At 47.2% G+C, this 20,897-nt stretch overlaps 1 protein-coding gene across 2 annotated transcripts in view; it reads right to left on the bottom strand.

The window, feature by feature from the left end:
* Positions 1–768: 768 nt before the first annotated feature.
* The window catches only part of SLC37A3 (solute carrier family 37 member 3), a 46,196-nt gene continuing 26,067 nt past the window's right edge, over positions 769–20,897 (bottom strand). For both annotated transcript variants that reach the window (XM_004594357.4, XM_058681409.1), the window contains exons 7-15: positions 17,291–17,387; positions 15,827–15,911; positions 14,789–14,967; positions 11,708–11,849; positions 10,510–10,611; positions 9,989–10,036; positions 7,876–8,027; positions 2,679–2,744; positions 769–1,189 (exon numbers count right to left, since the gene is read on the bottom strand). In XM_004594357.4, the coding sequence (XP_004594414.1) occupies positions 1,097–1,189; positions 2,679–2,744; positions 7,876–8,027; positions 9,989–10,036; positions 10,510–10,611; positions 11,708–11,849; positions 14,789–14,967; positions 15,827–15,911; positions 17,291–17,387 (964 nt within the window). In that variant the 3' untranslated portion in view covers positions 769–1,096. The remainder of the gene's footprint in view (positions 1,190–2,678; positions 2,745–7,875; positions 8,028–9,988; positions 10,037–10,509; positions 10,612–11,707; positions 11,850–14,788; positions 14,968–15,826; positions 15,912–17,290; positions 17,388–20,897) is intronic.

Below are 20,897 nucleotides of genomic sequence, written 5' to 3'. Positions count from 1 at the left end.
TTTGCATGATTAAATAATATCCAGGTCATTACAGACCACGTGTCAGAATATAAAGAGGCTAAAAAACATTTCTGAACCCGATGCAAATTAAAAATATCCCTTGAGATTGCACATTTTCTTTCTTGTTCCCTTTCATAATTTAAAATACACATACAGAACTGCAGTATACAATGATAAGCACAGAATTCACAGCCTTGAAGACACAGCCACGATACGCTACGGAACAGATGGCTTCCGGGTCCGTAACCTACTGTCATGGTTCCATGTCACAGTCAGCACTTCAAGGAGCCAGGCCTTTTCGTTCCTTCCTGTCTCCGAGTTAACTTCAGGAGCCAGGCTGTGAAGCAAATCCATCCTCTATGAACAAGACTGGGCAGATGCGCTTCTGGGAAGACCCCAGCGTTCCCAGCCAGCCAGCCCAGGACCCAGCACGCTGGGCACAGCATTACGCCCTTGGCTGGAACGGAAGGGACGTTAAATCTTCCAGGGGTCAGAGTTCATTCTGAATGAAGACAGAAGGGAACGGGTTGAAAATACCTTGAAGATACTCCTGCAGCGAGAGCTGATGACTTTCAGACCGGCTAGAGTGACTGAATCAACAAGCAAGTAGTGTGAGATTTCCCATTACACTTTTCGTCCAAGGCGAGCTTCTAGCGGAATCCAGCTGGAGCCCTTGATCAGGAGGGGACTGCACACACAAAGCCTCCTCTGCAATGTCATTACCGATGCACCTTCTGGGTCAGAGCAGAGCTGACCCGCACCGCGCCTGCACGCCTGAGGATCAGGGCTGGAGAACAAGGGTCCAAGTCCATGACCACACTGAAGGTGAAAGGGACAGACCACCAGAGCTCACTCTGAGACACTGGCAGGCTCACAGGCCGCTGAGTACATTCATGAAACAATGAGAGTCATCCACGGTCAGGGCTGTGGAGTAACGGCCCTCCCGGGCGGCATCCCAGATGGCCGGCAGGGTGGGATGAGGCCTGGCAGGCCGAGGTTATTGTGGAGCTCCTAGACAACCCCAAACAGGGCGAATTAAAAGACGCTGCAGCACTGACACGTCTCCCATTGTCCTTTTTTCTCTGGTGGGCACCAGTCATTCACTCAACATGTGAGCTTGTCTCCTTCGCACAAGAGAGCATATTTCCCTCACTATTAATGGCGAGATGAACACAATGGTACAACTTGTCTGGGGAGAGAAGAAAAAAAAAACCATTAAGTATGCAGTGACAACCTAATCACTTCTGTTAGGGTATTGGATTTTGAACATAATAATGGATTTGGACAGTTAATATTCATTTTGGCCTCACACAAAGATAGCTTATAATCTCCAATGAACTAAAGAATGGTTTTGAAAATTGGAGTTGATGTTACTTAATGACACATTACAATTACTGAAAGAACTGGGGGCTGGCCTGTGGTACAGCATACTAAGCTGCTGTCTGGCATGCGGGCATTCCTTATTAGCATTGATTCAAGTCCTCACGGCTCCACAGCCAGCAGTCCTAATGCCCCCAGAGAAGCAGCTAAGGATGGACCAAGTGCTTGGGATTCTGTCACTCATGTGATGACACGGATGAGTCCCTGACTCCTGGCCTCAGCCTGGCCCAGCTCCCACCAGTGCCCGGCTCTTTCTCTCCCGCCTCCCTCTCGCTTTCCCTCTCTCTGTAACCTTGCCTTTCAAATAAATAAATAAATCTTTTAAATATAAGAACTGAATAAAACAGTTTAATAATTGGACTCAGGTGGAACAGGAAACTGATAGTAAAGCTCAGATGAACACCTCTGCTTCCTACCACAGACCCAGTTTTCAACTATAATTCTTACCACACCCACACCTGCAGGCTAACCAGAGGATAGTTCCTTCTGCCTGGATGTCAGAAGTGAACAGCTGCATGGCCCGTGTTTAGAAGTCAGGAGGCAATTAGCAGAAAGTCCCAGGGAATTCCCAGAACTGACCACCCTGGAACTCCTTGGACAAGGCAGGCGAAACACTGCCTGGACTTGAAGGCCGCCTTCAGTTTGGAATCTCCGGACAGGGCACTGTCCGCACCCCTGGAGGACCTGGGCTTCACCAGACGCCCTCAGTACACCTGCCTCGACCATCGGCCACCAATAAGGGGCAAGAATGTTCTCACATGCTTATTCCAACACAAAGCAACATTTTCAAAGCACATGGCGCTTACTCTCCGTTGACCATTTCCCAGAAAGTACAAAACCCCAGGCAAGAACGTGCACAGCATTAAGAGGTATAGCTCCTCGGGAGAACGGCATCCCTGAGGAGCTGCACACACCGCAGCGCCCATCACAGCACTGCCGCCTTTCAGATGCTCTGTTGCCGGGTCTGCAGTTACTCCCTTCAGAATTCTCAAGTTGTAGTTAGCAAAGAAGGTGACAGCCTAGAGGAGGAAACTGATTAATGGCTGGTGGATTTGAAAGAAGCCTCCTGTCTTCCTGGAAGTATAAATGGCAACACTCATTAGAATCAGGTCAGGGCCCTTTCCCTGAGAGAAGAAAATGCGTATTTTAGACTCATAAAGTATTTCTTTCCACAAAAAAAAAGTCTTTAAGAGCAATCAGCAATTTTCCTCATTTTAAGAAGTGACTTAAGTACATGAATTAAATTAGTAAAAAAAAAGGGGGGGGCTAGTTAAAAAAAATAAAAAGCACAAACTTACCATAAGGATGAAAAAGTAGAAAACCCACATCCACCCTAGGTTGTCCTGGATCAAAGACACCAGATACTGGAAGGGAGAGAAAGGTGTCATATCAGGATGCTTCAGAGACCAACACAGGGGCCAAGTCTCCAGGGACTGCCCAGCTGCTTCAGACCAGGGAGCTAGGATTTGTAGCAGAGCTTCGCAGTCTTCAAAGCTCTTCCACCTAACTGCTCACACGTAAACTTTACTAACATTTCATCTGATAAGTTTGCAGGGTCCGAATACCCCACGCCACCCTCCCCAAAAAACAGACCGTGCAACAGAGGACATAAGCGCAGAAGATTTATTTTTACTCATTTTTGTATTGAGAGATGCAGATGAATGTTCTCAGGCCACTTGCACCCACCTGTTCTTCCCAGTGGAAGGTACCCGCTATGGTACTGATGCTTTCAAAACTAATAGGTGTAGCGAAGGACTTTTCAGTTGTGCTACCTGTTCATATGAGTACTGCACGTAAGATGCAGCAGCATATTCTTTTGCTTCATTATCAATTACTGAAAAGGATCTAATAGCATTTAACCCATTTTCTGTGACTGTAGCAGAAAAGTTGCTGTTTAAAGAGTTCAAGCCAGTACCATGCACCGTGTTCACAGGTTGTACAGCCATCACCACTCCGCATTTCCTAAAATCTGTCATCACCCAAGTAGAAGCTCTGTCCCTGCTAAGCAGCAACGCCCACCGTCCCCTCTCTCCAGCCCCTGGTAACCTCTCCTATTCCCTTGGTCTCAATCTACCTGTTCAAGAGAGGATCAATGGAACCACACAATGAAACATACACTGATAGTCCCATATTCATGAAACGTATCTGTCCTTTCATGACAGACTGATGTGAGTAGAACCATACAGTAAATGTCCTTTGGTGAGTAGCTGGCTTCCCTTCACATGATGATTTCAAGGTATACCCATGTGGGCCTGGCCCAGAGGCCTAGTGGCTAAAGTCCTCGCCTTGAACGCACTGGGATCCCATATGGGTGCTGGTTCTAATCCTAGCGGCCTACTTCCCATCCAGCTCCCTGCCTGTGGCCTGGGAAAGCAGTCAAGGATGACCAAATAGCCTTGGGACCCTGCACCTGCATGGAAGACCCAGAAGAGCTCCTGGCTCCTGGCCTCAGATCAGCTCAGCTCAGCTCAGCTCTGGCTGTTGTGGTCACGTGGGGAGTGAACCACTGGACACAAGATCTTCCTCTCTGTCTCTGACTTTGCAATAAAAAATATATCTGACTTTGCAATAAAAAATAAATAAATTTTTTAAAAAGATATTGTAGAAGACAGCCCAAAGCCTTGGGACCCTGCACCTGCTTGGGAGATCCAGAAGGTACTCCCAGCTCCTGGCTTTGCATCAGTTCAGCTCTAGTCATTACGGTCATTTGGGGAGTGAACCAGAAGATGGAAGATTCTCTCTCTGTGTCTCTCTCTCTCCTCTGTAAATCTGATCTGCCCTGCCAATAAAAATAAATAAATCTTTTAGGAAAAAAAAAAAAGAATTCCAATGGTCCTTCAAACTCTGACCACAACTTTATCTTTGCTTAAGCAGCTTTACTGACAATTGCATAAAATAAAATCCACTCAAAATTACACATACAAAACAAAGGCTTGTAGCATATCTACAGCGCTGTGGTACCACCATCATAATCTAATTTTACAACATTATCATCATCCCTGAAAGAAACCTGGCACCCATAAGCTCCGCCCAGCCGCACGCACCTGCTAGCCCAGTTTCTTTGCTGACATATTTGTCTCTGCTCGACATCTCACAGGAATGGAACATAAACAATGCGCTCTGTTATGGCTGGCTTCTTTCACCCTGCATATTGTTGAGGTTCATCCGTGATGTAATACCAACCAATCCTCATTCCTTTTTCGTTGTTGAGCAATACGCCGTCATCGTACGGACAGACGACATTGTTATCACCCACCAGCTGATGGGAGCTGACTGCTTCTATCTTCTAGCTGTTTGGAAAAACCTCCTGGGACCAGCACGGTGGCACAGCTGGTTAAGCTGTGGCCTGCAACACCAGCATCCCACAGCGGAGTGCTGGTTGGAGTCCCAGCTGCTCCACTTTGTGCCAGCTCCCGCTAATGTGACTTAGGAAAGCAGTGCAAGTTGGTCCAAACACTCGGGCCACACATGTGGGAGACCCAGATAGAGACTCGGGCTACAGGCTTTGGCCTGACCCAACCCCAGCTGTTGCAGACATCTGGAGAATGAACCAGTGGGATTAAAGCTCTTTTTCTCTCCATCACACTGCCTTTCAAATAAATCCATTTTTAAAATGCATTTATAAGAGGCACATGCTGTGGCAGAGTGAGTTAACCGCCGCCTGCAGTGCCAGCATCCCATATAAGCACGGGTTCAAGTCTCAGTTGCTCCACTTGCAATCCAGTTCCCTACCAATGCACCTGAGAAAGCAGCAGAGGATGATCCTGTGCTTGGGCATTGTACTCACACAGGACAGCCAGAAGAAGCTCCAGGCGCTTACCTTGGAACTGGCTCAGCCCTGGCCATTGCAATTGTGTGGGGAGTGAATCATCAGATGGAAGATCTCTCTCTCTGTAACTCTACCTTTCAAACAAATGATCCTTTAGAAAAATCCATCATGGGGCTGGCACAGTAGCTCAACAGGCTAGTCCTCTGTCTTGCAAGGCTGGCATCCATGTGGGTGCAGGTTCTGTGCCCAGCTGCTTCACTTCCAATCCAGCTCTCTGCTTATGGCCTGGGAAAGCAGTGGATGATGGCTTGGGTCCTTGGGTCCCTGCACCCACGTGGAAGACCTGAAAGAAGCTCCTGGCTCCTAGTTTCAGATCAGCTCAGTTCTGGCCATTGTGGCCATTTGGGGAGTGAACCAGTGGGTGGAAGATCTCTATCTCTCCTTCTCTCTGTAACCTGCCTTTCTAATAATAAACAGATCTTTTTAAAAATGCATCTATGAACATCCGTGTCCAAGTTTAAATGTGAACATTTGTCCTCATTCTCCCTGTGTGTGGACACAGCCATTCAATCTTACTGACCCACTGCGGAGTGTTAAAAGCCACACTAACCAGCGGAAGCATGAAGATGAACGAAGCAGAGCTCTGTCCTCAAGGGACACAAAGCCGGTGCAGAGGACAGAGGAACAAGGCAGGAAAAGGCAGCACATATGCAGGTGTTTTACCACACAGGAATGCCAGCTGCTACAGCCACCAGGAGGGAGGCATGAACTCTTTTCCGGGGAGTGGCTGAGGACCACGCCAGCTAGAGCTTCGGGCTCTCACTCCGTTTACAATATGAAATCTTTCCAACACCACAGGAAAGAGGAATGGCTAAAGCTGAAAGAATTACATAAAATAGGTGGAATACATAAAGAAAGGGCTCCCCAGCATGTCACATCACATCTGATGACCAAAAGAATTTTTTTGTTTGCATTCTAGAGTAGATCAAATATGATTCTGGCCCATTTTAAGTATCTGCATTTTGTTTTAAGATTTTTTTTTATTATTATTGGAAAGCCAGATATACAGAAAGGAGGAGACAGAGAGGAAGATCTTCCATCCACTGATTCACTCCCAAGTGACCGCAACAGCCAGAGCTGAGCCGATCCAAAGCCAGGAGCCTGGAGCTTCCTCTGGGTCTCCCATATTGGTGCAGGGTCCCAAGGCCTCAGGCCACTCTCCACTGCTTTCCCAGGCCACAAACTGGGAGTTGGATGGGAAGCAGGGCTACCAGATTAGAACTGGTGCCCATGTGGGATCCCGGCGTGTGCAAGATGAGGACTTTAGCCACTTTAGCACTACGCTACCATACTGAACCCAGTATCTACTATTTTTAAATTTTGTACCTTAGTCACATAATCAAATATGCCAAGCACAGAAATCATCCATTCTGTTATCATTCAACAAATGCCTGAGTGTCTAGTGAATGCCAGTGCTATTCTACGTAGTAGGACAACAGAACACAAAATCCCATTCTCATTGCAGCTCACACTAGTGTGCAAAGATGGGCATTTAGTGTACGCTGGATGGCAGGGCTGTGATAAGTACTAAGATGGTTTACTTTACTCTGTCATTAACCACTTGCAAACCCACATCAGCAATCCGCCCACAGTAAGCAAGGAAAACAGCAACCCCCAAAGTTGTAAATGACCTCCTTGATGTCAAAACAGAACCTCTGTCCTTCAGTGCCTCTCCCTGCCTTTCCACATCAAGGAACTTACCAACACCTTCCCTGATGCTATTCCCTGACCACATGTCACTCTGCTTGCTCCTTCTTCCTGCTCCTCCAGGATCCCCCTGTCCACCCTGCCACCAAAGAGGCACTCCTGAGGCTCTGCCTAAACTCTCTTATCTATTCAACAGCTCATCTACTAGTCTAGGTCCAACTGGTTCCACCATGAAGTCGATCCTCTGACGCTCCACAACCCGGAGTGGTACCTCCTCAAAGAAGCAGGACCCAGGACTGCCCCACAGCTGAGACCAGCCATCTTAGATAAGACTTAAGTTGAAACAAACAAATAAAAAAAAGGCCCAACCCGAAAAGCTTTGACTATGTAGAAAAGGCCAGCAGTCTTGATTGAGACAATCTCAAAGTTCAAGTTGGAGTGCTTAAGAACCATCATGGACGGCTTGCTGAAAGCACAGACACCGGGGCTCTAACTCAACAAGTCTATAGCCAGCCAGGTGTGCCAGGCTCTAGTGATTGTGCCAGACACTTAGGAACGAAACCAGGAGACACAGCAGGGGAAAATTAGAAAGTGACTCAGGGCAGCTGCAGCAGCCACAGCCATGCCTGGTGGCGGATGCCTGTAAAAGGCAGGTCTAGACATGCGTGTCTGGCAGAGGAGGAAAGCTGGGCTTGCACGGCAGGCGGGTATAATGAGAGGCACGTGCCTCACACGCCACTTTGAGATGAGGAAGAAGAGGGTTGGTGGGCCACAGGAGAAGACTCTCTCTGGGGAGGTCTTGGCTTGTCTGCAAACAGGAAGAATCTGTAAGTGGAAAGATGGACCTGAAAGAGGTAGTGGGACCTTCCATATTAGGTCACGTCAGCTGAAGCTCGGAAATGAAACCCAGGCTTTCAGTACTGTGTTCTACAGCCTGAGAGTGCCACCTACCGCGGCTCAGCAGGCCTGCACTCCCTCGCTGTGGAGGGAAGGCTTCCCAGCCCCTGCGGCTCTCTCACCTGGCCCACCGCAGCTCCAATGCTCCCCGTGCCATCCACGATGCCCGTGACAGTCGCTAAAGCCTCGCTGCTCCCCTGGATCAGCTCCTGGCGACCCAGGTCCGCAGAAATAGCAGAGCTAATCATATTGGAAGGTCCACCAATGAAAAATCCTGAAGTCGCAAGAACAAGCTCTTATTAAAATGTGAGCCACAGCAACACTGACACGCTTCTGGACAAGGGAAGACAGTGTCCCAATACTTGAATTACTATGTTAGAGACAGAAATGGGGTTGGGGGTGGGAGGGAATAAAAACCCTTCTAGATAGTATCATCTTTAGACTAGTTAGCATCCACTTTTCTGAAAACCCTTCTTTAATTATGTGATACTTGAGCTTACTTTATCAGACCCAAAAATGCAACACTTAAAGTGAAACAGCCTTTCTAATCTGATGGCATTTGCATTATAATTGCACTAGTTTGTCAGATTCCATCACACAGAGTTGCATTATAAAAGCATCTGGCTACACAAATTTAACCATACTAAAACAAAGGGGAAGAGGTAAGAGCTCTTCAGTGGGGCAGGTGACTCTGCCAGCACTCTCGGGGAGGCCACCTTGGCACCAAGCACAGCCTGGCATCCGTGAGCCTGGTCACATGACTGCCACAGAACCCTGAGACTACTGCAGCATGGGTAGCTCCCCCTCCTGGCCAGCAGACAGAGCTCAGAGCGAAGGAACTGGGGCCAGCTGTTGGGACAGTGGGGAAAGCTGTAGTTCGGAATGCCCACCACCCATAGCAGCTCGAAGTGAGGCTACTCTGCTTCCCATCCAGGTCCCTGCTGATGTGCCTGGAAAGGAGCCTGGGGGTTTATGCTGCCCACATGGAGACCCAGATGCCGTCCCGGGCTCCTGCCTGGGGTCTGCTCCAGGCCCAGCTGTTGTGGGCGTGTACGCAAGACACCAGTGAGCTCAGCGTCTCATTCTTTCTCTCCCTTTTTTCATCATTCTGCCTTTCAAACAAACAAGTAAATCTTTTTTAAGATACTAACATGAAAAAAATTGAAAAGTACATGTTTTAAAGATTGATTTATCTTTATTAGAGAGGCAAACTTTTCTCTTTTCCTACAGAAAGAAAAGACAGAGAAAAAAAGAGTTTTCCATCTGCTGGTTCAATCCTCAAATGGCCGCAACAGCTAGAGCTGAGCTGATCTGAAGCCAGGAGGCAGGAGTTTCTTCCAGGTCTCCTATATGGGTGCAGGGGCCCAAAGACTTGGGTCGCCTCTGCTGCCTTCCCAGCCCACAAGCAGGATGGGAAGTGGAGCAGCCAAAACATGAACCAGCACCCATACAGGGATGCCAGCACTTGAAGGTGGAGGATTATCCAATTGAGCCATCACATCAGCTCCAAAAACGTAATCTTCCTGCCTCGTGGTACCTAACCACAGCCAGTTACTTCGTGTAGTGCTTCAGTAAAGAAATAGAGACCAGTGTCAACTCAGGGGGAGAAACTATGCATACTGCATATTGTGAAAGCTGCCTAACAGGCTCCTCAGGTGGCACTCCTCCTCAGCCATGTTCAAATATAGCAAAAGAGGACCTAGCGTAGTAGCCTAGTGGTTAGAGTCCTTGCCTTGCACACGTCAGGATCCAATATGAGTGCCTGTTCGTGTCCCAATAGCCCCACTTCCCTTCCAGCTCCCTGCCTGTGGCCTGGAAAAGCAGTGGAGCACAGTTCAAAGCCTGGGACCCTGCACCCGCAAGGGAAACCCAGAAGAAGTTCCTGGCTCCTGGCTTCAGATGGGCTCAGCTCTGGCCGATGTAGCCACTTGGGGAGTGAATCAGCAGACAGAAGATCTTCCTTTCTGTCTTTCCTTCTCTCTTTCTAATTAAAAAAAAAAAAAAAAAAAAAAAAACAGAGAAGAAGCCGCGGCAGCCACCAGCAATCTCAGGAAATCTCTGAGCCCAGGGGATGCTTCTGGGCACAGTAGGGCTGAGGCCGGACCACCAGCACAGGCAGACAGAATCTGGGAAAGAGAGTGGGGAGGGGGTGGTCTCTGCAGTTAACCAAGAGTGGGGAAGGTGTTCCTTCTTCCTCTGGATTTGCAGGGGGGAGCAGAGAGACACTTGCCATACCTGTGACAGTCATGAGCAGTGCATTAATGGACTTGTTGTTCGGGGAACCTGCGAGAAAACAGAGACACGGCGTGGGGACTGGAAATGGTTCCACACAAAGGCCACACACATCACTGAGAAAACAGAGCCAACAGCTCTCCCTGCTGCTTCCAACCCTCCCTGTGGCCACAGCCATCTTGAGGGACATCTACCAAACCAGCTAATGACCATCTTTCTGCTTCTGAAATCGCTTCCCCTTTTATTGTTTTATTGGCTATAATGCTGTCCCTCTGGAGCCAACCCTCAGACAAAGCACACACACTCCCAAGCAAGCTTTTAAACAAACCAACAAAGCGCTGGAGATGCCAATTTCCTCCCCACACAAATAAAACGCTGTGATGACGCTTTTCCCAGGCATTCACAGGACAAGGCAAGGGTGGCACAGCAGCCTTGCAGCTCAACTCAAGGCGCTCCCTAGGCTGCTCCCTGAGCTAGACAAACGTCTTCCTCCCAGGAGCTCAGGAAAACAAAGGGCTACTCACGGCTGTACCCAACGAGGGAGCCGATGGCCAGAAGCAGACTCAGAGCTAAAACGGGAGCTCTCTTCTCGAGCACATCAGAGACAAAGCCTTGCAGGGTGCCACCTTAAAACACAAACAGCATCTCACAATCTGAACCATTTCCTCTCAAATTCAGCCCAATTATCTGAGCGGTACCCTTCACATGCCCTCCCCTTTTCAAAAAAGGTTAACCAGGGCCCAGAGCCGTAGCCTAGTGGTTAAACTCCTCACCTTACGTGTGCTGGGATCCCATACGGGTGCCAGTCTCTCTGGATACAGTGACAGCTGTGACACACCCTCCTGAGAGCCCAGCACCTAGGCAGCTCGAAACTCAGCAAGCAAGTGCGAGCTCAGCTTTGCCTCTGATGCTAAGAACAAGGGCAGCCACGTTCAAACCCAGTCATAGCACATCAAAGGCTGCACCACGAGCCTCATGTGCTGCTTGGGGCACAACTCCAGTCTTACACAACTCCACACATAAACATCACAGCAGGGCGGTAGGTTCTGCTATAGCTACTTACAGTACATGCTGTGTGTGCATCTTACTTAAAAGTGTCTTACTTCTCTGTTCATCTTTCTGGCTACAGCACACAATCACTATTAAAATCTGTGGTTTAGAAATGTAGCCACTGCAAAACCCTCACAAAAATCAATCCCAGCTGTTATTCCTAGCGCTGTGATCTCTTAAGCTACACCCCGGAGCGTCCTTTCCTTATTCGGCTGGGGTGGCGGGGAAGGTGGGAAGCAGTCACAAGGAACACATGTGCCTTTGAACTCAGATCTCCGACACACAACTAACTTTGGAGGAAGGCGTCACGGAGAGTGCATGAGAAGCCCGCGTCAGGAGATGCCCTTGTGCTCCCAGAGACAAAGGAAGCAACCCCCCAACAACGCCCAGCGATCTCTATAAACCGAGGGCCTTCCTTAGCTGGTCTCCCTTTCTGTTTCTGTGCATAAACATTTTTTACTTTTTCTTTCTTTTTTTCTTTTTGTCTCCTTCTTCCTTCCTTCCTTTCTTTCTCCCCCCCCCCCCCCCCCCCCGCTAAGAATTTGGCTATTTACTGGTAGGGTAGTTAAGGAAAAACATTTGCACACTTAAATGAAGCCACGCTTTGCAACGCAGCCAGAGACTCGCAGCAACCAACTCTCTCCCATGGAAAGGGGCGCCTCCCCAGCGTACCTATGATCCCTCCGACGTCGTACCAGATGGACAGCTTGTCAGCCTCAGCCTCCTTCCAGCCAAAGTTGTTGCTCAGATAAAAGGGCAACCAGAAGAAGAAGGAGTAATTGACCAACTTGAGGCAGGCATAGGCCAGAGAGTACTAGAAGAAAAATACTCAAATGTCAGTGAGACACATAGCACAGCATGACCTCAACTTTTAACAACATGGAGTTTGGGATGCATAGAACCTGATTGTACCAGGAAACATCTCTATAAACTCCCATTTGGCTGACTTCCCCTACTCTACCTCTTCTCTTTATCCCTAGTGGCTGCTTCTGTACATCAGGCTTTGAAGTCAAAACCACACACGTCTCTTCCTTAACCTCCCCTAGCTAGTGCTCCAAGAAGTTCTCTGAGAGAAGCAAACCAGAGGCTGGAACCTAGAAGGCAGGTCACAGACTCATATTTCTTGACCTGAAGATAAATGATATTCTTGGAACTAACCGGCACGAGCCATAGGCAAACAGATCTAGCAAACATCACAGTTGGTACTGCCAGAGGGCTGTTGGGCATCCTATTTCCTATAAGTTAACACTGAGAAAGTGGGAGATGAAGGTGACTCGACTACATTGTCAGGGTCTAAGGAAAAGCCTCAGTGTGAAAAAGCATTTTCACCCTGGAGTTGCCCAAAGCCCAATCCACTCCCACATCCAATGGAAAAGAAGAGAACATATCTGACAGGTCACACAGAAAGGAACATGGCTGTCACCCACCTGTTAACTGTCTTTCCTTAGAGAGAGGGAAAAGTTACAGCTGCCTCAAGATGGGGTGAGGCCAAGACTCCAACAGTCAACACATTATTGCCAGGAAATCCTGGCAGCATCAAAAGAAAAAGGAGGAGGCACAGAGGGGCAGACTTCAAAAGGTGTCGGGCTAGTATATGTTTTTCCCTGCAGCTACCACTTATTCCCTAAGCATCACTTGCTTTAAAACAGCTTCCCTGGCAGGGCGACGGCCATCCCTCAGACAGGCAAATCCTAGTGGCCACTGCAGTTTGTCCCGACAGGCTGCTACGCAGACAAAGGAATCAAGTCAGCACATTTCCTTCATATCCCTGCCACGGCAGAGAACAATAGCTCATGAAATACAAAGGAACAGCAAAAGAGTTCCACATTTAGTCATGACAAATCTAAAGTTGTCTCTTGAAAATGAAACCGCTGCCAGCAGAGTGTATTAATAACCAGTTAGACGGTGATAATCATTAGCACAAGGACAGGCCTTGAGGGGCCTGCATTTCCTTTACACTGCACAGCATCTTTGAATTAAAGAACAGTGGGAAAAGGGCACTTAAGAGACACCTCAAAAAGTTCATGAGACATGGAATTAAAAGATTTTGGCACAAAAAAAAATTCAAGACTCATACAAACTTGTTTTAGAAAATGTATCTTTCACGAATTTTTGGAAGCACATATATCTTAACTCACACTTAGATACCTGCTCAAAATGTTAGTTCTCTTAGCTTGGGGATGCAGGCAGAAGGGCACAGATAAACGTGAAATAAGATGGCCTACATGCTTGGAGCCTACTTGGCCAGCCGCATTCAAGATGCACCACTAAAAGTGAGGAGGAGGGCCCGGCGGCGTGGCCTAGCGGCTAAAGTCCTCGCCTTGAACGCCCCGGGATCCCATATGGGCGCCGGTTCTAATCCCAGCTGCTCCACTTCCCATCCAGCTCCCTGCTTGTGGCCTGGGAAAGCAGTCGAGGACGGCCCAAGGCTTTGGGACCCTGCACCCGTGTGGGAGACCTGGAAGAGGTTCCAGGTTCCCGGCTTTGGATCGGCGCACATCGGTCCGTTGCGGCTCACTTGGGGAGTGAATCATCGGACAGAAGATCTTCCTCTCTGTCTCTCCTCCTCTCTGTATATCTGACTTTGTAATAAAAAGAAATCTTTAAAAAAAAAAAAAAGTGAGGAGAAAAAAAAAATAGGTGCTTTTGTTCTTGACATAACAACCCAGTGTTATAAACCTCAGGGAAGACTGGGGTCACTTCTGTTCCTTGAGAGGGGGAAACCGAGACACAGCACGGGTCGGGTGACTTACCCCAGGCCTCCCAGAAAGTTAGTGAGTAAGCTGGACACATAACCTAAGCCTCTTAACCTCCACTCCAGTGCTAGAGCGCCCGAAACATCAAGACAGAAAAACTGTAGCAGAAGGGATTCAGACATTAGAAAGTTTTCCTGGCTGCAAAGGGATGCAAACACTGGAATGCTTTATCAAGAACACACTGGAGTGTTCTGTTCTAGAGCTTTTTAGAGAAAAAAAAAGGGGGGGGCAAATGAAATTTTTTGTCCAGAATAATCAGAATGTAGCCAAATAAGACAGAATTAATGAACCACTCAAAACCTTTCTTTGTCCGTATTCAATTCTGTAATGATTCAATAGGCCAAAGGATATATATGTATACATATATAACCTAATAATACTAGGGGAAAGGCATTTGGCATAGTGGCTAACTTGTATTTGGAACACTCTTCAAGTCCCAGCTCTGTTCCCAATTCCAGCTTCCTGATAATGCCCACCTACTCCTGGGAGGCAGCGGGTGATGGCTCAGGGAACTGGGTTCCTAAAATTCACATGGGACTGAGTTCCTGGGGAGCTGGCTTCATCTGGCCTAGCCCTAGGAACGGACCAGGGGATGAGATTGGTCCTTTTCCTTCTCTCTTTCAAGTAAAAAAATCAGTGCCTTCTTAGCTCCACATCAGCCAGCATGGGTCCAACCCAGCCATGCTCATCTGTCACGTATTGTCAGTGGCTTCCTGTGCTCTAAAAAAATGGAGCAAAAGTCAGATGCAAGACTGTACAGTTCCCAAAAGCCAAAAATAACACTTTCTCTGGCTCTTCATGGAAGTCTGCCAGCCCTGTATTACACAGCAGATCAACTGAGGGATGGTGTACCACTCTCCTCTGAGCACAGACTCCTAAAATAAAGATCAGAGAGAAGCTCAACGCTTAAAGGAGCTCTATCTCAGACAGACGAAACATCAAGGGCTGAAATCTCTCCAAGAGCGGCGCGGTAACAGGAGAGCCCGACAGTCCTCACCGGTATGACTCCAGGGAGACAACAAGCCTGACAAAAGCTGATTGCCTTCACTTGGGGAGCAGCGGTGCCTTCTTGGATGGAATAATTGGGATCGTATTCATCTTCATTTTCAGCACCATTAATTAATGGCCTATGTGAGTCTTCTTCAAGATTCTTTTCGGCCTCAACATCTGGGAGACCTAAAGCAAGAGACAGCAACCACTTAGGGCAAACATGCTACGTGCCTGGCATTGGGCTAAGGTCTTACATTTAGTGCTACTGACTTCTATTTTACAGAGAGGCAACTAAGACTCAGCTGGGTTCAGCTATGGTCACACAGGCTGTTCAAAAGGCAGCTATTCTTCAATACCCACGGGCAGCCGGTCTCGGGACCTTCATAGAATACCAAAACTCAAGGTGCTCTGCCCCTCTACATGAAACGCTGCAGCACTGCACATAACCCATGCATTTCAATCATATCTAGATTACTTATAGTACCCAACACCATTGCCTTTTTTGGGAATAAGAAGTCTGTGTATGTTCAGTACTGCTCCAATTTTTTCTTCGGTATTTTTTCACCTGCAGCTAATTAACTGTAGATGCAAAATGCATAGGTATGGAAACTGCAGATATGCAGGGCCAGCTGCCCTCAAAGACAGAGGAAATGCACGTGTCATTACTTCTATAATTTAACCTGTACACATTCTTTATTTAACCATAGGCATGTCAACTAATCATTTTTAGTAATCAGAAAAAATGTGTCCAAAGAAGTGAAACAGGACACATATCAAACACACCCATGCTGATTCCTCGCCAATGTCTCAATCATCAGCAACTACTTGCAAATGCTGAAGTTTTCCCTGTGTCATACAAAGAAGCGCACAACTGCCCTCAGCCACCTGCCGCTGCGCCGGGGTTGCCGGCCACATCACTAGGACAGCAACAGTAATGATGCTCCTTGGATTCACTTGGAAGCAGCTCCAGGGTTTCCCAGGAAAGGAGCAATCTGCTTCCAAGTGAAATTGGACACAGGGAATAAGAGAGAGAGCTTCTCCTCACCGATTTCTGCCGGTGACACCAAGAGCCCAAAGAAGATGATGACTCCACCAGCGAACTGCACAGACGCTGTCACCAGAAAGGCATACTAGAGGAAAGAGGGAAAGAAGCCATCACAGGCTCATTTAGGAGAGGTGCAGGGGGAGGGGGCGGGCGGAAGGGGAGACTGCTGCAGGAGCGCCAGGCACTTGTCACTGTGCTTCTCCCAGGCTTGGAGGGGATCATGAAGACATCAGCTGCCGCGTGCACCTTACCCAGACCAAAGTCCTTAGGGAGATACATTAGCACATTTCTTCTTTTTAAAAGAGTAAGTTACTTGCAATAATTTAGGTCTTGAGTAAGCAATAGTCACATGATTTAAGCAAAAAGCAGTAACATGTACACTAAAAACTCTTCCTCTCCTCCCTCCACATTCACTCAGTTCTCCCAATTGCCCAGCACCTAAGCATGGCTCACAGATCGTTTCAGAATCACACAAGAAAAAAATAGGTATTTGTTTATTCTTCTTCACGCAAATGACATTATCCAATACCCACAATTTTGCACCCTTGCTTCCTTCATTAGTGCCCCAGTCCTGGCTACTACAAACAGTGCTGAAATGATAAACCTTGCCAGACACGTCGCTGTGTGCATGCTCAAGTCCAATCACCGAGTGATTAACTCCCCGTGCTGGAAGCACTCAACCACAGTGGTGCTCATTGCACAGCCTCCACCACAGGGTAAGACCCCGGGAGGGGCTGCGGAAAATGCCTCTCTCCTCACGTGCTCACAACACAACATGCTCACCAACTTTCATATTTCTATTGTTCTTTACCGGGCAGCTTTAATTTGCACTTGCTGACACTTCAGAAGGACAGACATTTTCATCTGTTTAGGTCAGTGATACATTCTCCAGTCCCTGGGGCACACAGAGACTACAGCATTCACTGAATAAGCAAATAAACTTTTGAAAAGAGCTGAGTATCGGGGCTCAGCAGCGTGGCCTAGTGGCTAAGGTCCTCGCCTTGATCCCATATGGCCGCTGGTTCTAATCCCGGCAGCTCCAGTTCCTCTCTGTCTCTCCTCCTCTCAGTATATCTGACTTTGTAATAAAAATAAAATAAAACTTAAAAAAAAAAAAGAGCTGAGTATCTCTCTATATTTTCGCAACCATTTCTACTTCCTTTCCATGAAGCATTCAAATCCTTGATCTTTCTTTGTGTGCAGTGTTGGTCTTCCTCTTATCAATGTGTGAGTGTTCTTTATATTATTAACTCTTCATCTGTAACAGAGTTGCCAATATTTTTTCCCAACTTTTACATGTCTTCAGGTTCTCTCCAGTGTCTGGCTATGAATCTTTTAGGTGACTGAACCTGTCCAATTTCAAGACAAGATTTGTCCTTCGTAGACATGGCTACAGCTGGCTTCACATGGGCACAATTTTGTGTAGTTAACACATACACAGGGAAGCTGGAAAAGAATACCTACCTCATAGCCATACTGCAGCACAGAAGAAGCGAGAAACGCTCCCAAAATATTGCCCACTGATGCGCAGGCACTCCAGAGACCAAACACAACCCCTCGTCTAGGATGAAGAATGACAACAGAATCAGAAGGGGCGCTCTGCAAAACAGACAATGGCTAAAACAACGAAAGTTCTCATTAAAAAGAATAACATCCTACCTAAATATTTTTCTAAATGCATCCGAAAGACAAAACATCAGGGCTCTTCTAAGATTTTATTGCGTCAAAGTTCAACTTAGAAGATATCAAAAGACATAAAGAGATTTTAAGGACAGCTACAAATTTGCAGAAAACATCTGCGTATCTATCTGATAATCAAATTGTATCTGTAATATAAGGAACTCTAAAACCTAAGTAATAAGAAAATAGGACACGGGCCCGGCGCGGGGGACTAGCAGCTAAAGTCCTCGCCCAGAACGCGCGGGGATCCCATATGGGCACCAACTCTAATCCCAGCAGCCCCGCTTCCCATCCAGTTCCCTGCTTGTGGCCTGGGAAAGCAGTGAAGGATGGTCCAAAGCCTTGGGACCCTGCATCCACGTGGGAGACCTGGAAGAGTTCCTGGCTTCTGATTGGCACAGCTCTGGCCGTTGCACTCACTTGGGGAGTGAACCATCAGAGAGAAGATCTTCCTCTCTCTCTCTCTCTCTCTCTCTCTCTCTCTCTCTGACTTTGCAATAAAAATAAATAAATCTTTAAAAAGAAAAAAGAAAATAGGACAGGCATTGCAGCACAGCACATTAAACCATGGCTTGGACTCCCCATATCACATTTCTGAGACCCAGAGATTCCGCTTCCGATCCTGACCCCTGCTATGTGTGTGGGGAAACAGCTGAAGACGGTCCGAGCCCTTGGGTTCCCGCAGTCCATGTGGCAGTCCAGGCTCCTGCCTTCAGCCTGGGCCAGCCCTTGCTCTCTCTCTCTCTTTCAAACACACAAAAATAAACATTACAACAAGATGGGGAAAGTATCAGGAAACAAAAGTTTAAGAGCATGAATCTATAATCATCTCAAAATCAACATTTTGAAAAGGCAGCAAGATTTTAAGATACCTCAACCTACCCACACAAAATCTTATGAAAAAAACAAAGGGACTGGTGTTGTGGCATAGTGGGTAAAGTTCCCAGTAACTCTCTCTCTGTTACTCCATTTTCAAACTAAGAAATCAATTTCTTAAAACACACACATGCATATACACACATGCACAAAGATGACTGTGGCAGGCATCTTGCCAAGATTAAGATGCTATTCAGGATACACACACCCTTTCTCACACCAAGCACCTGGACTTGGGCCCCAGCTCTGCTTCTGACTCCAGCACTGGAAAAGATATAGAGCACACAGAACTCTACATTCTGCTGGTGGCACAGGAAAATGGTGTAACCACTCTGGAAGAAACTGTTAATTTCATAAAAAGCTAAACGTGGAGCCCGGTGCGATAGCCTAGTAGCTAAAGTCCTTGCCTTGATCCTATATGGGCACTGGTTCTAGTCCCGGCAGCCCGCTTCCCATCCAGCTCCCTGCTTGTGGCCTGGGAAAGCAGTCGAAGAGGGCCCAAAGCCTTGGGACCCTGCACCGGCGTGGCAGACCCGGAAGAGGCTCCTGGTTTCAGATCAGCTCAGCTCCAGCCGTTGCGGCCACTTGGGGAGTGAGCCATCGGACAGAAGATCTTCCTCTCTGTCTCACCTTTTCTCTGTATATCTACCTTTCCAATAAAAATAAAAAATAATTTTTTAAATAGTAAACATGTACCATACAAGCAGGCAATCTAGTCCTAGTTATTTATCCAAGAGAAATGAATGTACATGTCTATACATGAATTTGTACATACATGTTCATAGTAGCTTTATGTGTAGTAGACAGAAATTGAAAACTATCCAAATGCTCACCAACAGGTGAACAGACAACCCACTGCTTGGGAGCACGTGACCGGTACCAAGAGCAATGCCTTAGCAATACACACACTACGCAGGAGTCTAATTATGCTGAATCAAAGATGACAGACAGGGATTGGCGTTATGGCACGCAGGCTAACCTGCGTATGAGCTCCAGTTCAAGTCCCAGCTGCTCCACTTCCCATCCAGCTCCCTGCTAATAATGAGCCTGTGAAAGCAGTGGAATACAGCCCCTGCCCCCAGGAGACCCTCCCTCCCTCCCTCCCACTCTCTCATGTCTATGTAACTTTGCCTGCCAAATAAATCTTTACCAACACAGAGAGTACAAAAAATGCAATCTATATGCACAAGATTGACATTCTGAGATCTGATTATTATTTACAACCTCTGTCTATACTCTTGAGGAATAGTAGGGTTTTTTTTTTTTCTCCTAGTTGCTATCTGTTGAATTCTTTATCTAATGGAATGTCAAACCTGTTTATGAAGTGAACTGAAAGTATGTCATTGTACAAGCTTTTTAAAAAAAAAATCAGGGCCCGGCAGCGTGGCCTAGCGGCTAAAGTCCTCGCCTTGAAAGCCCCGGGATCCCATATGGGCGCCGGTTCTAATCCCAGAGGCTCCACTTCCCATCCAGCTCCCTGCTTGTGGCCTGGGAAAGCAGTCGAGGACGGCCCAATGCATTGGGACCCTGCACCCGCGTGGGAGACCCGGAAGAGGTTCCAGGTTCCCGGCATCGGATCAGCGCGCACCGGCCGTTGCAGCTCACTTGGGGAGTGAATCATCGGACAGAAGATCTTCCTCTCTGTCTCTCCTCCTCTGTGTATATCTGACTTTGTAACAAAAGTAAATAAATCTTTTAAAAAAAAATCAGACAAGAAAAAAACAAGCAAGAAAGTAAGCAGGTGGGGAACAGGGGCAGGAGGGGGTTGAGTGGGGAGGGAACCACCACGCACCCACATCTCTATTGTGAAACTGGGTCACTTGATACAAATAAGTAAAATAAATTTTTAAAAATCTTTTTTTAAAATGACAAAAAGCACATATTTTATGAGTTCATTTAAATAAAATGTTTAAAATCCAAATTAATGTGATAGAGAGCAGGCAGTGGATAACTAGGATAAGGAGACTCTTGGGGAGTCCTGGATGCGACACGTATGTGAAAGCAATGATGTTTTACAGGACACACAAGCCAAGACTCACAAAGCAGCACATTTTTAATCAGATGCAGCTTACCGTATACCTTGATACAGTCCTGCTGAGCACTGGATGGACAGAGCAGGAGTCTAGTGAAGGACCCTGACCAACAACAACAGTTCAGAGGGCTGCTTAGCTATCATACAGGTAAGGGCAATAGGGCTGGGGAAAGGAATATGGCTCCCAAAGGTTAGCTTCCTTTAAAATTTACATTTACATTTTATTCAATGTCATACATGTAATAATATTCTGCGCTAAGGCTACAGTTCTCAGTTCTTCCAACATTCTTCTAACCTCATTGACACAGAAAGATTAGAAGTCGACAGGGAAACACCACTGACTCGAGTCAGTGAAAACTGACATCTACTTAACAACCTGTCCCATGTCACTTCCAGCTGTGTAATCACACACAAGCGACAAGGTAAAATGGGTGTGCTCTTCAAAGAACAGGCAGGGAGTAAGACAGAATCAAGTGCTCGATG

The sequence above is a fragment of the Ochotona princeps genome, chromosome 25 (genome assembly GCF_030435755.1).
Source record: "Ochotona princeps isolate mOchPri1 chromosome 25, mOchPri1.hap1, whole genome shotgun sequence".
Lineage (NCBI taxonomy): Eukaryota > Metazoa > Chordata > Mammalia > Lagomorpha > Ochotonidae > Ochotona > Ochotona princeps.
Note: the sequence above shows the minus strand (reverse complement) of the source record. Positions and strands in the feature narration are given on the sequence as shown.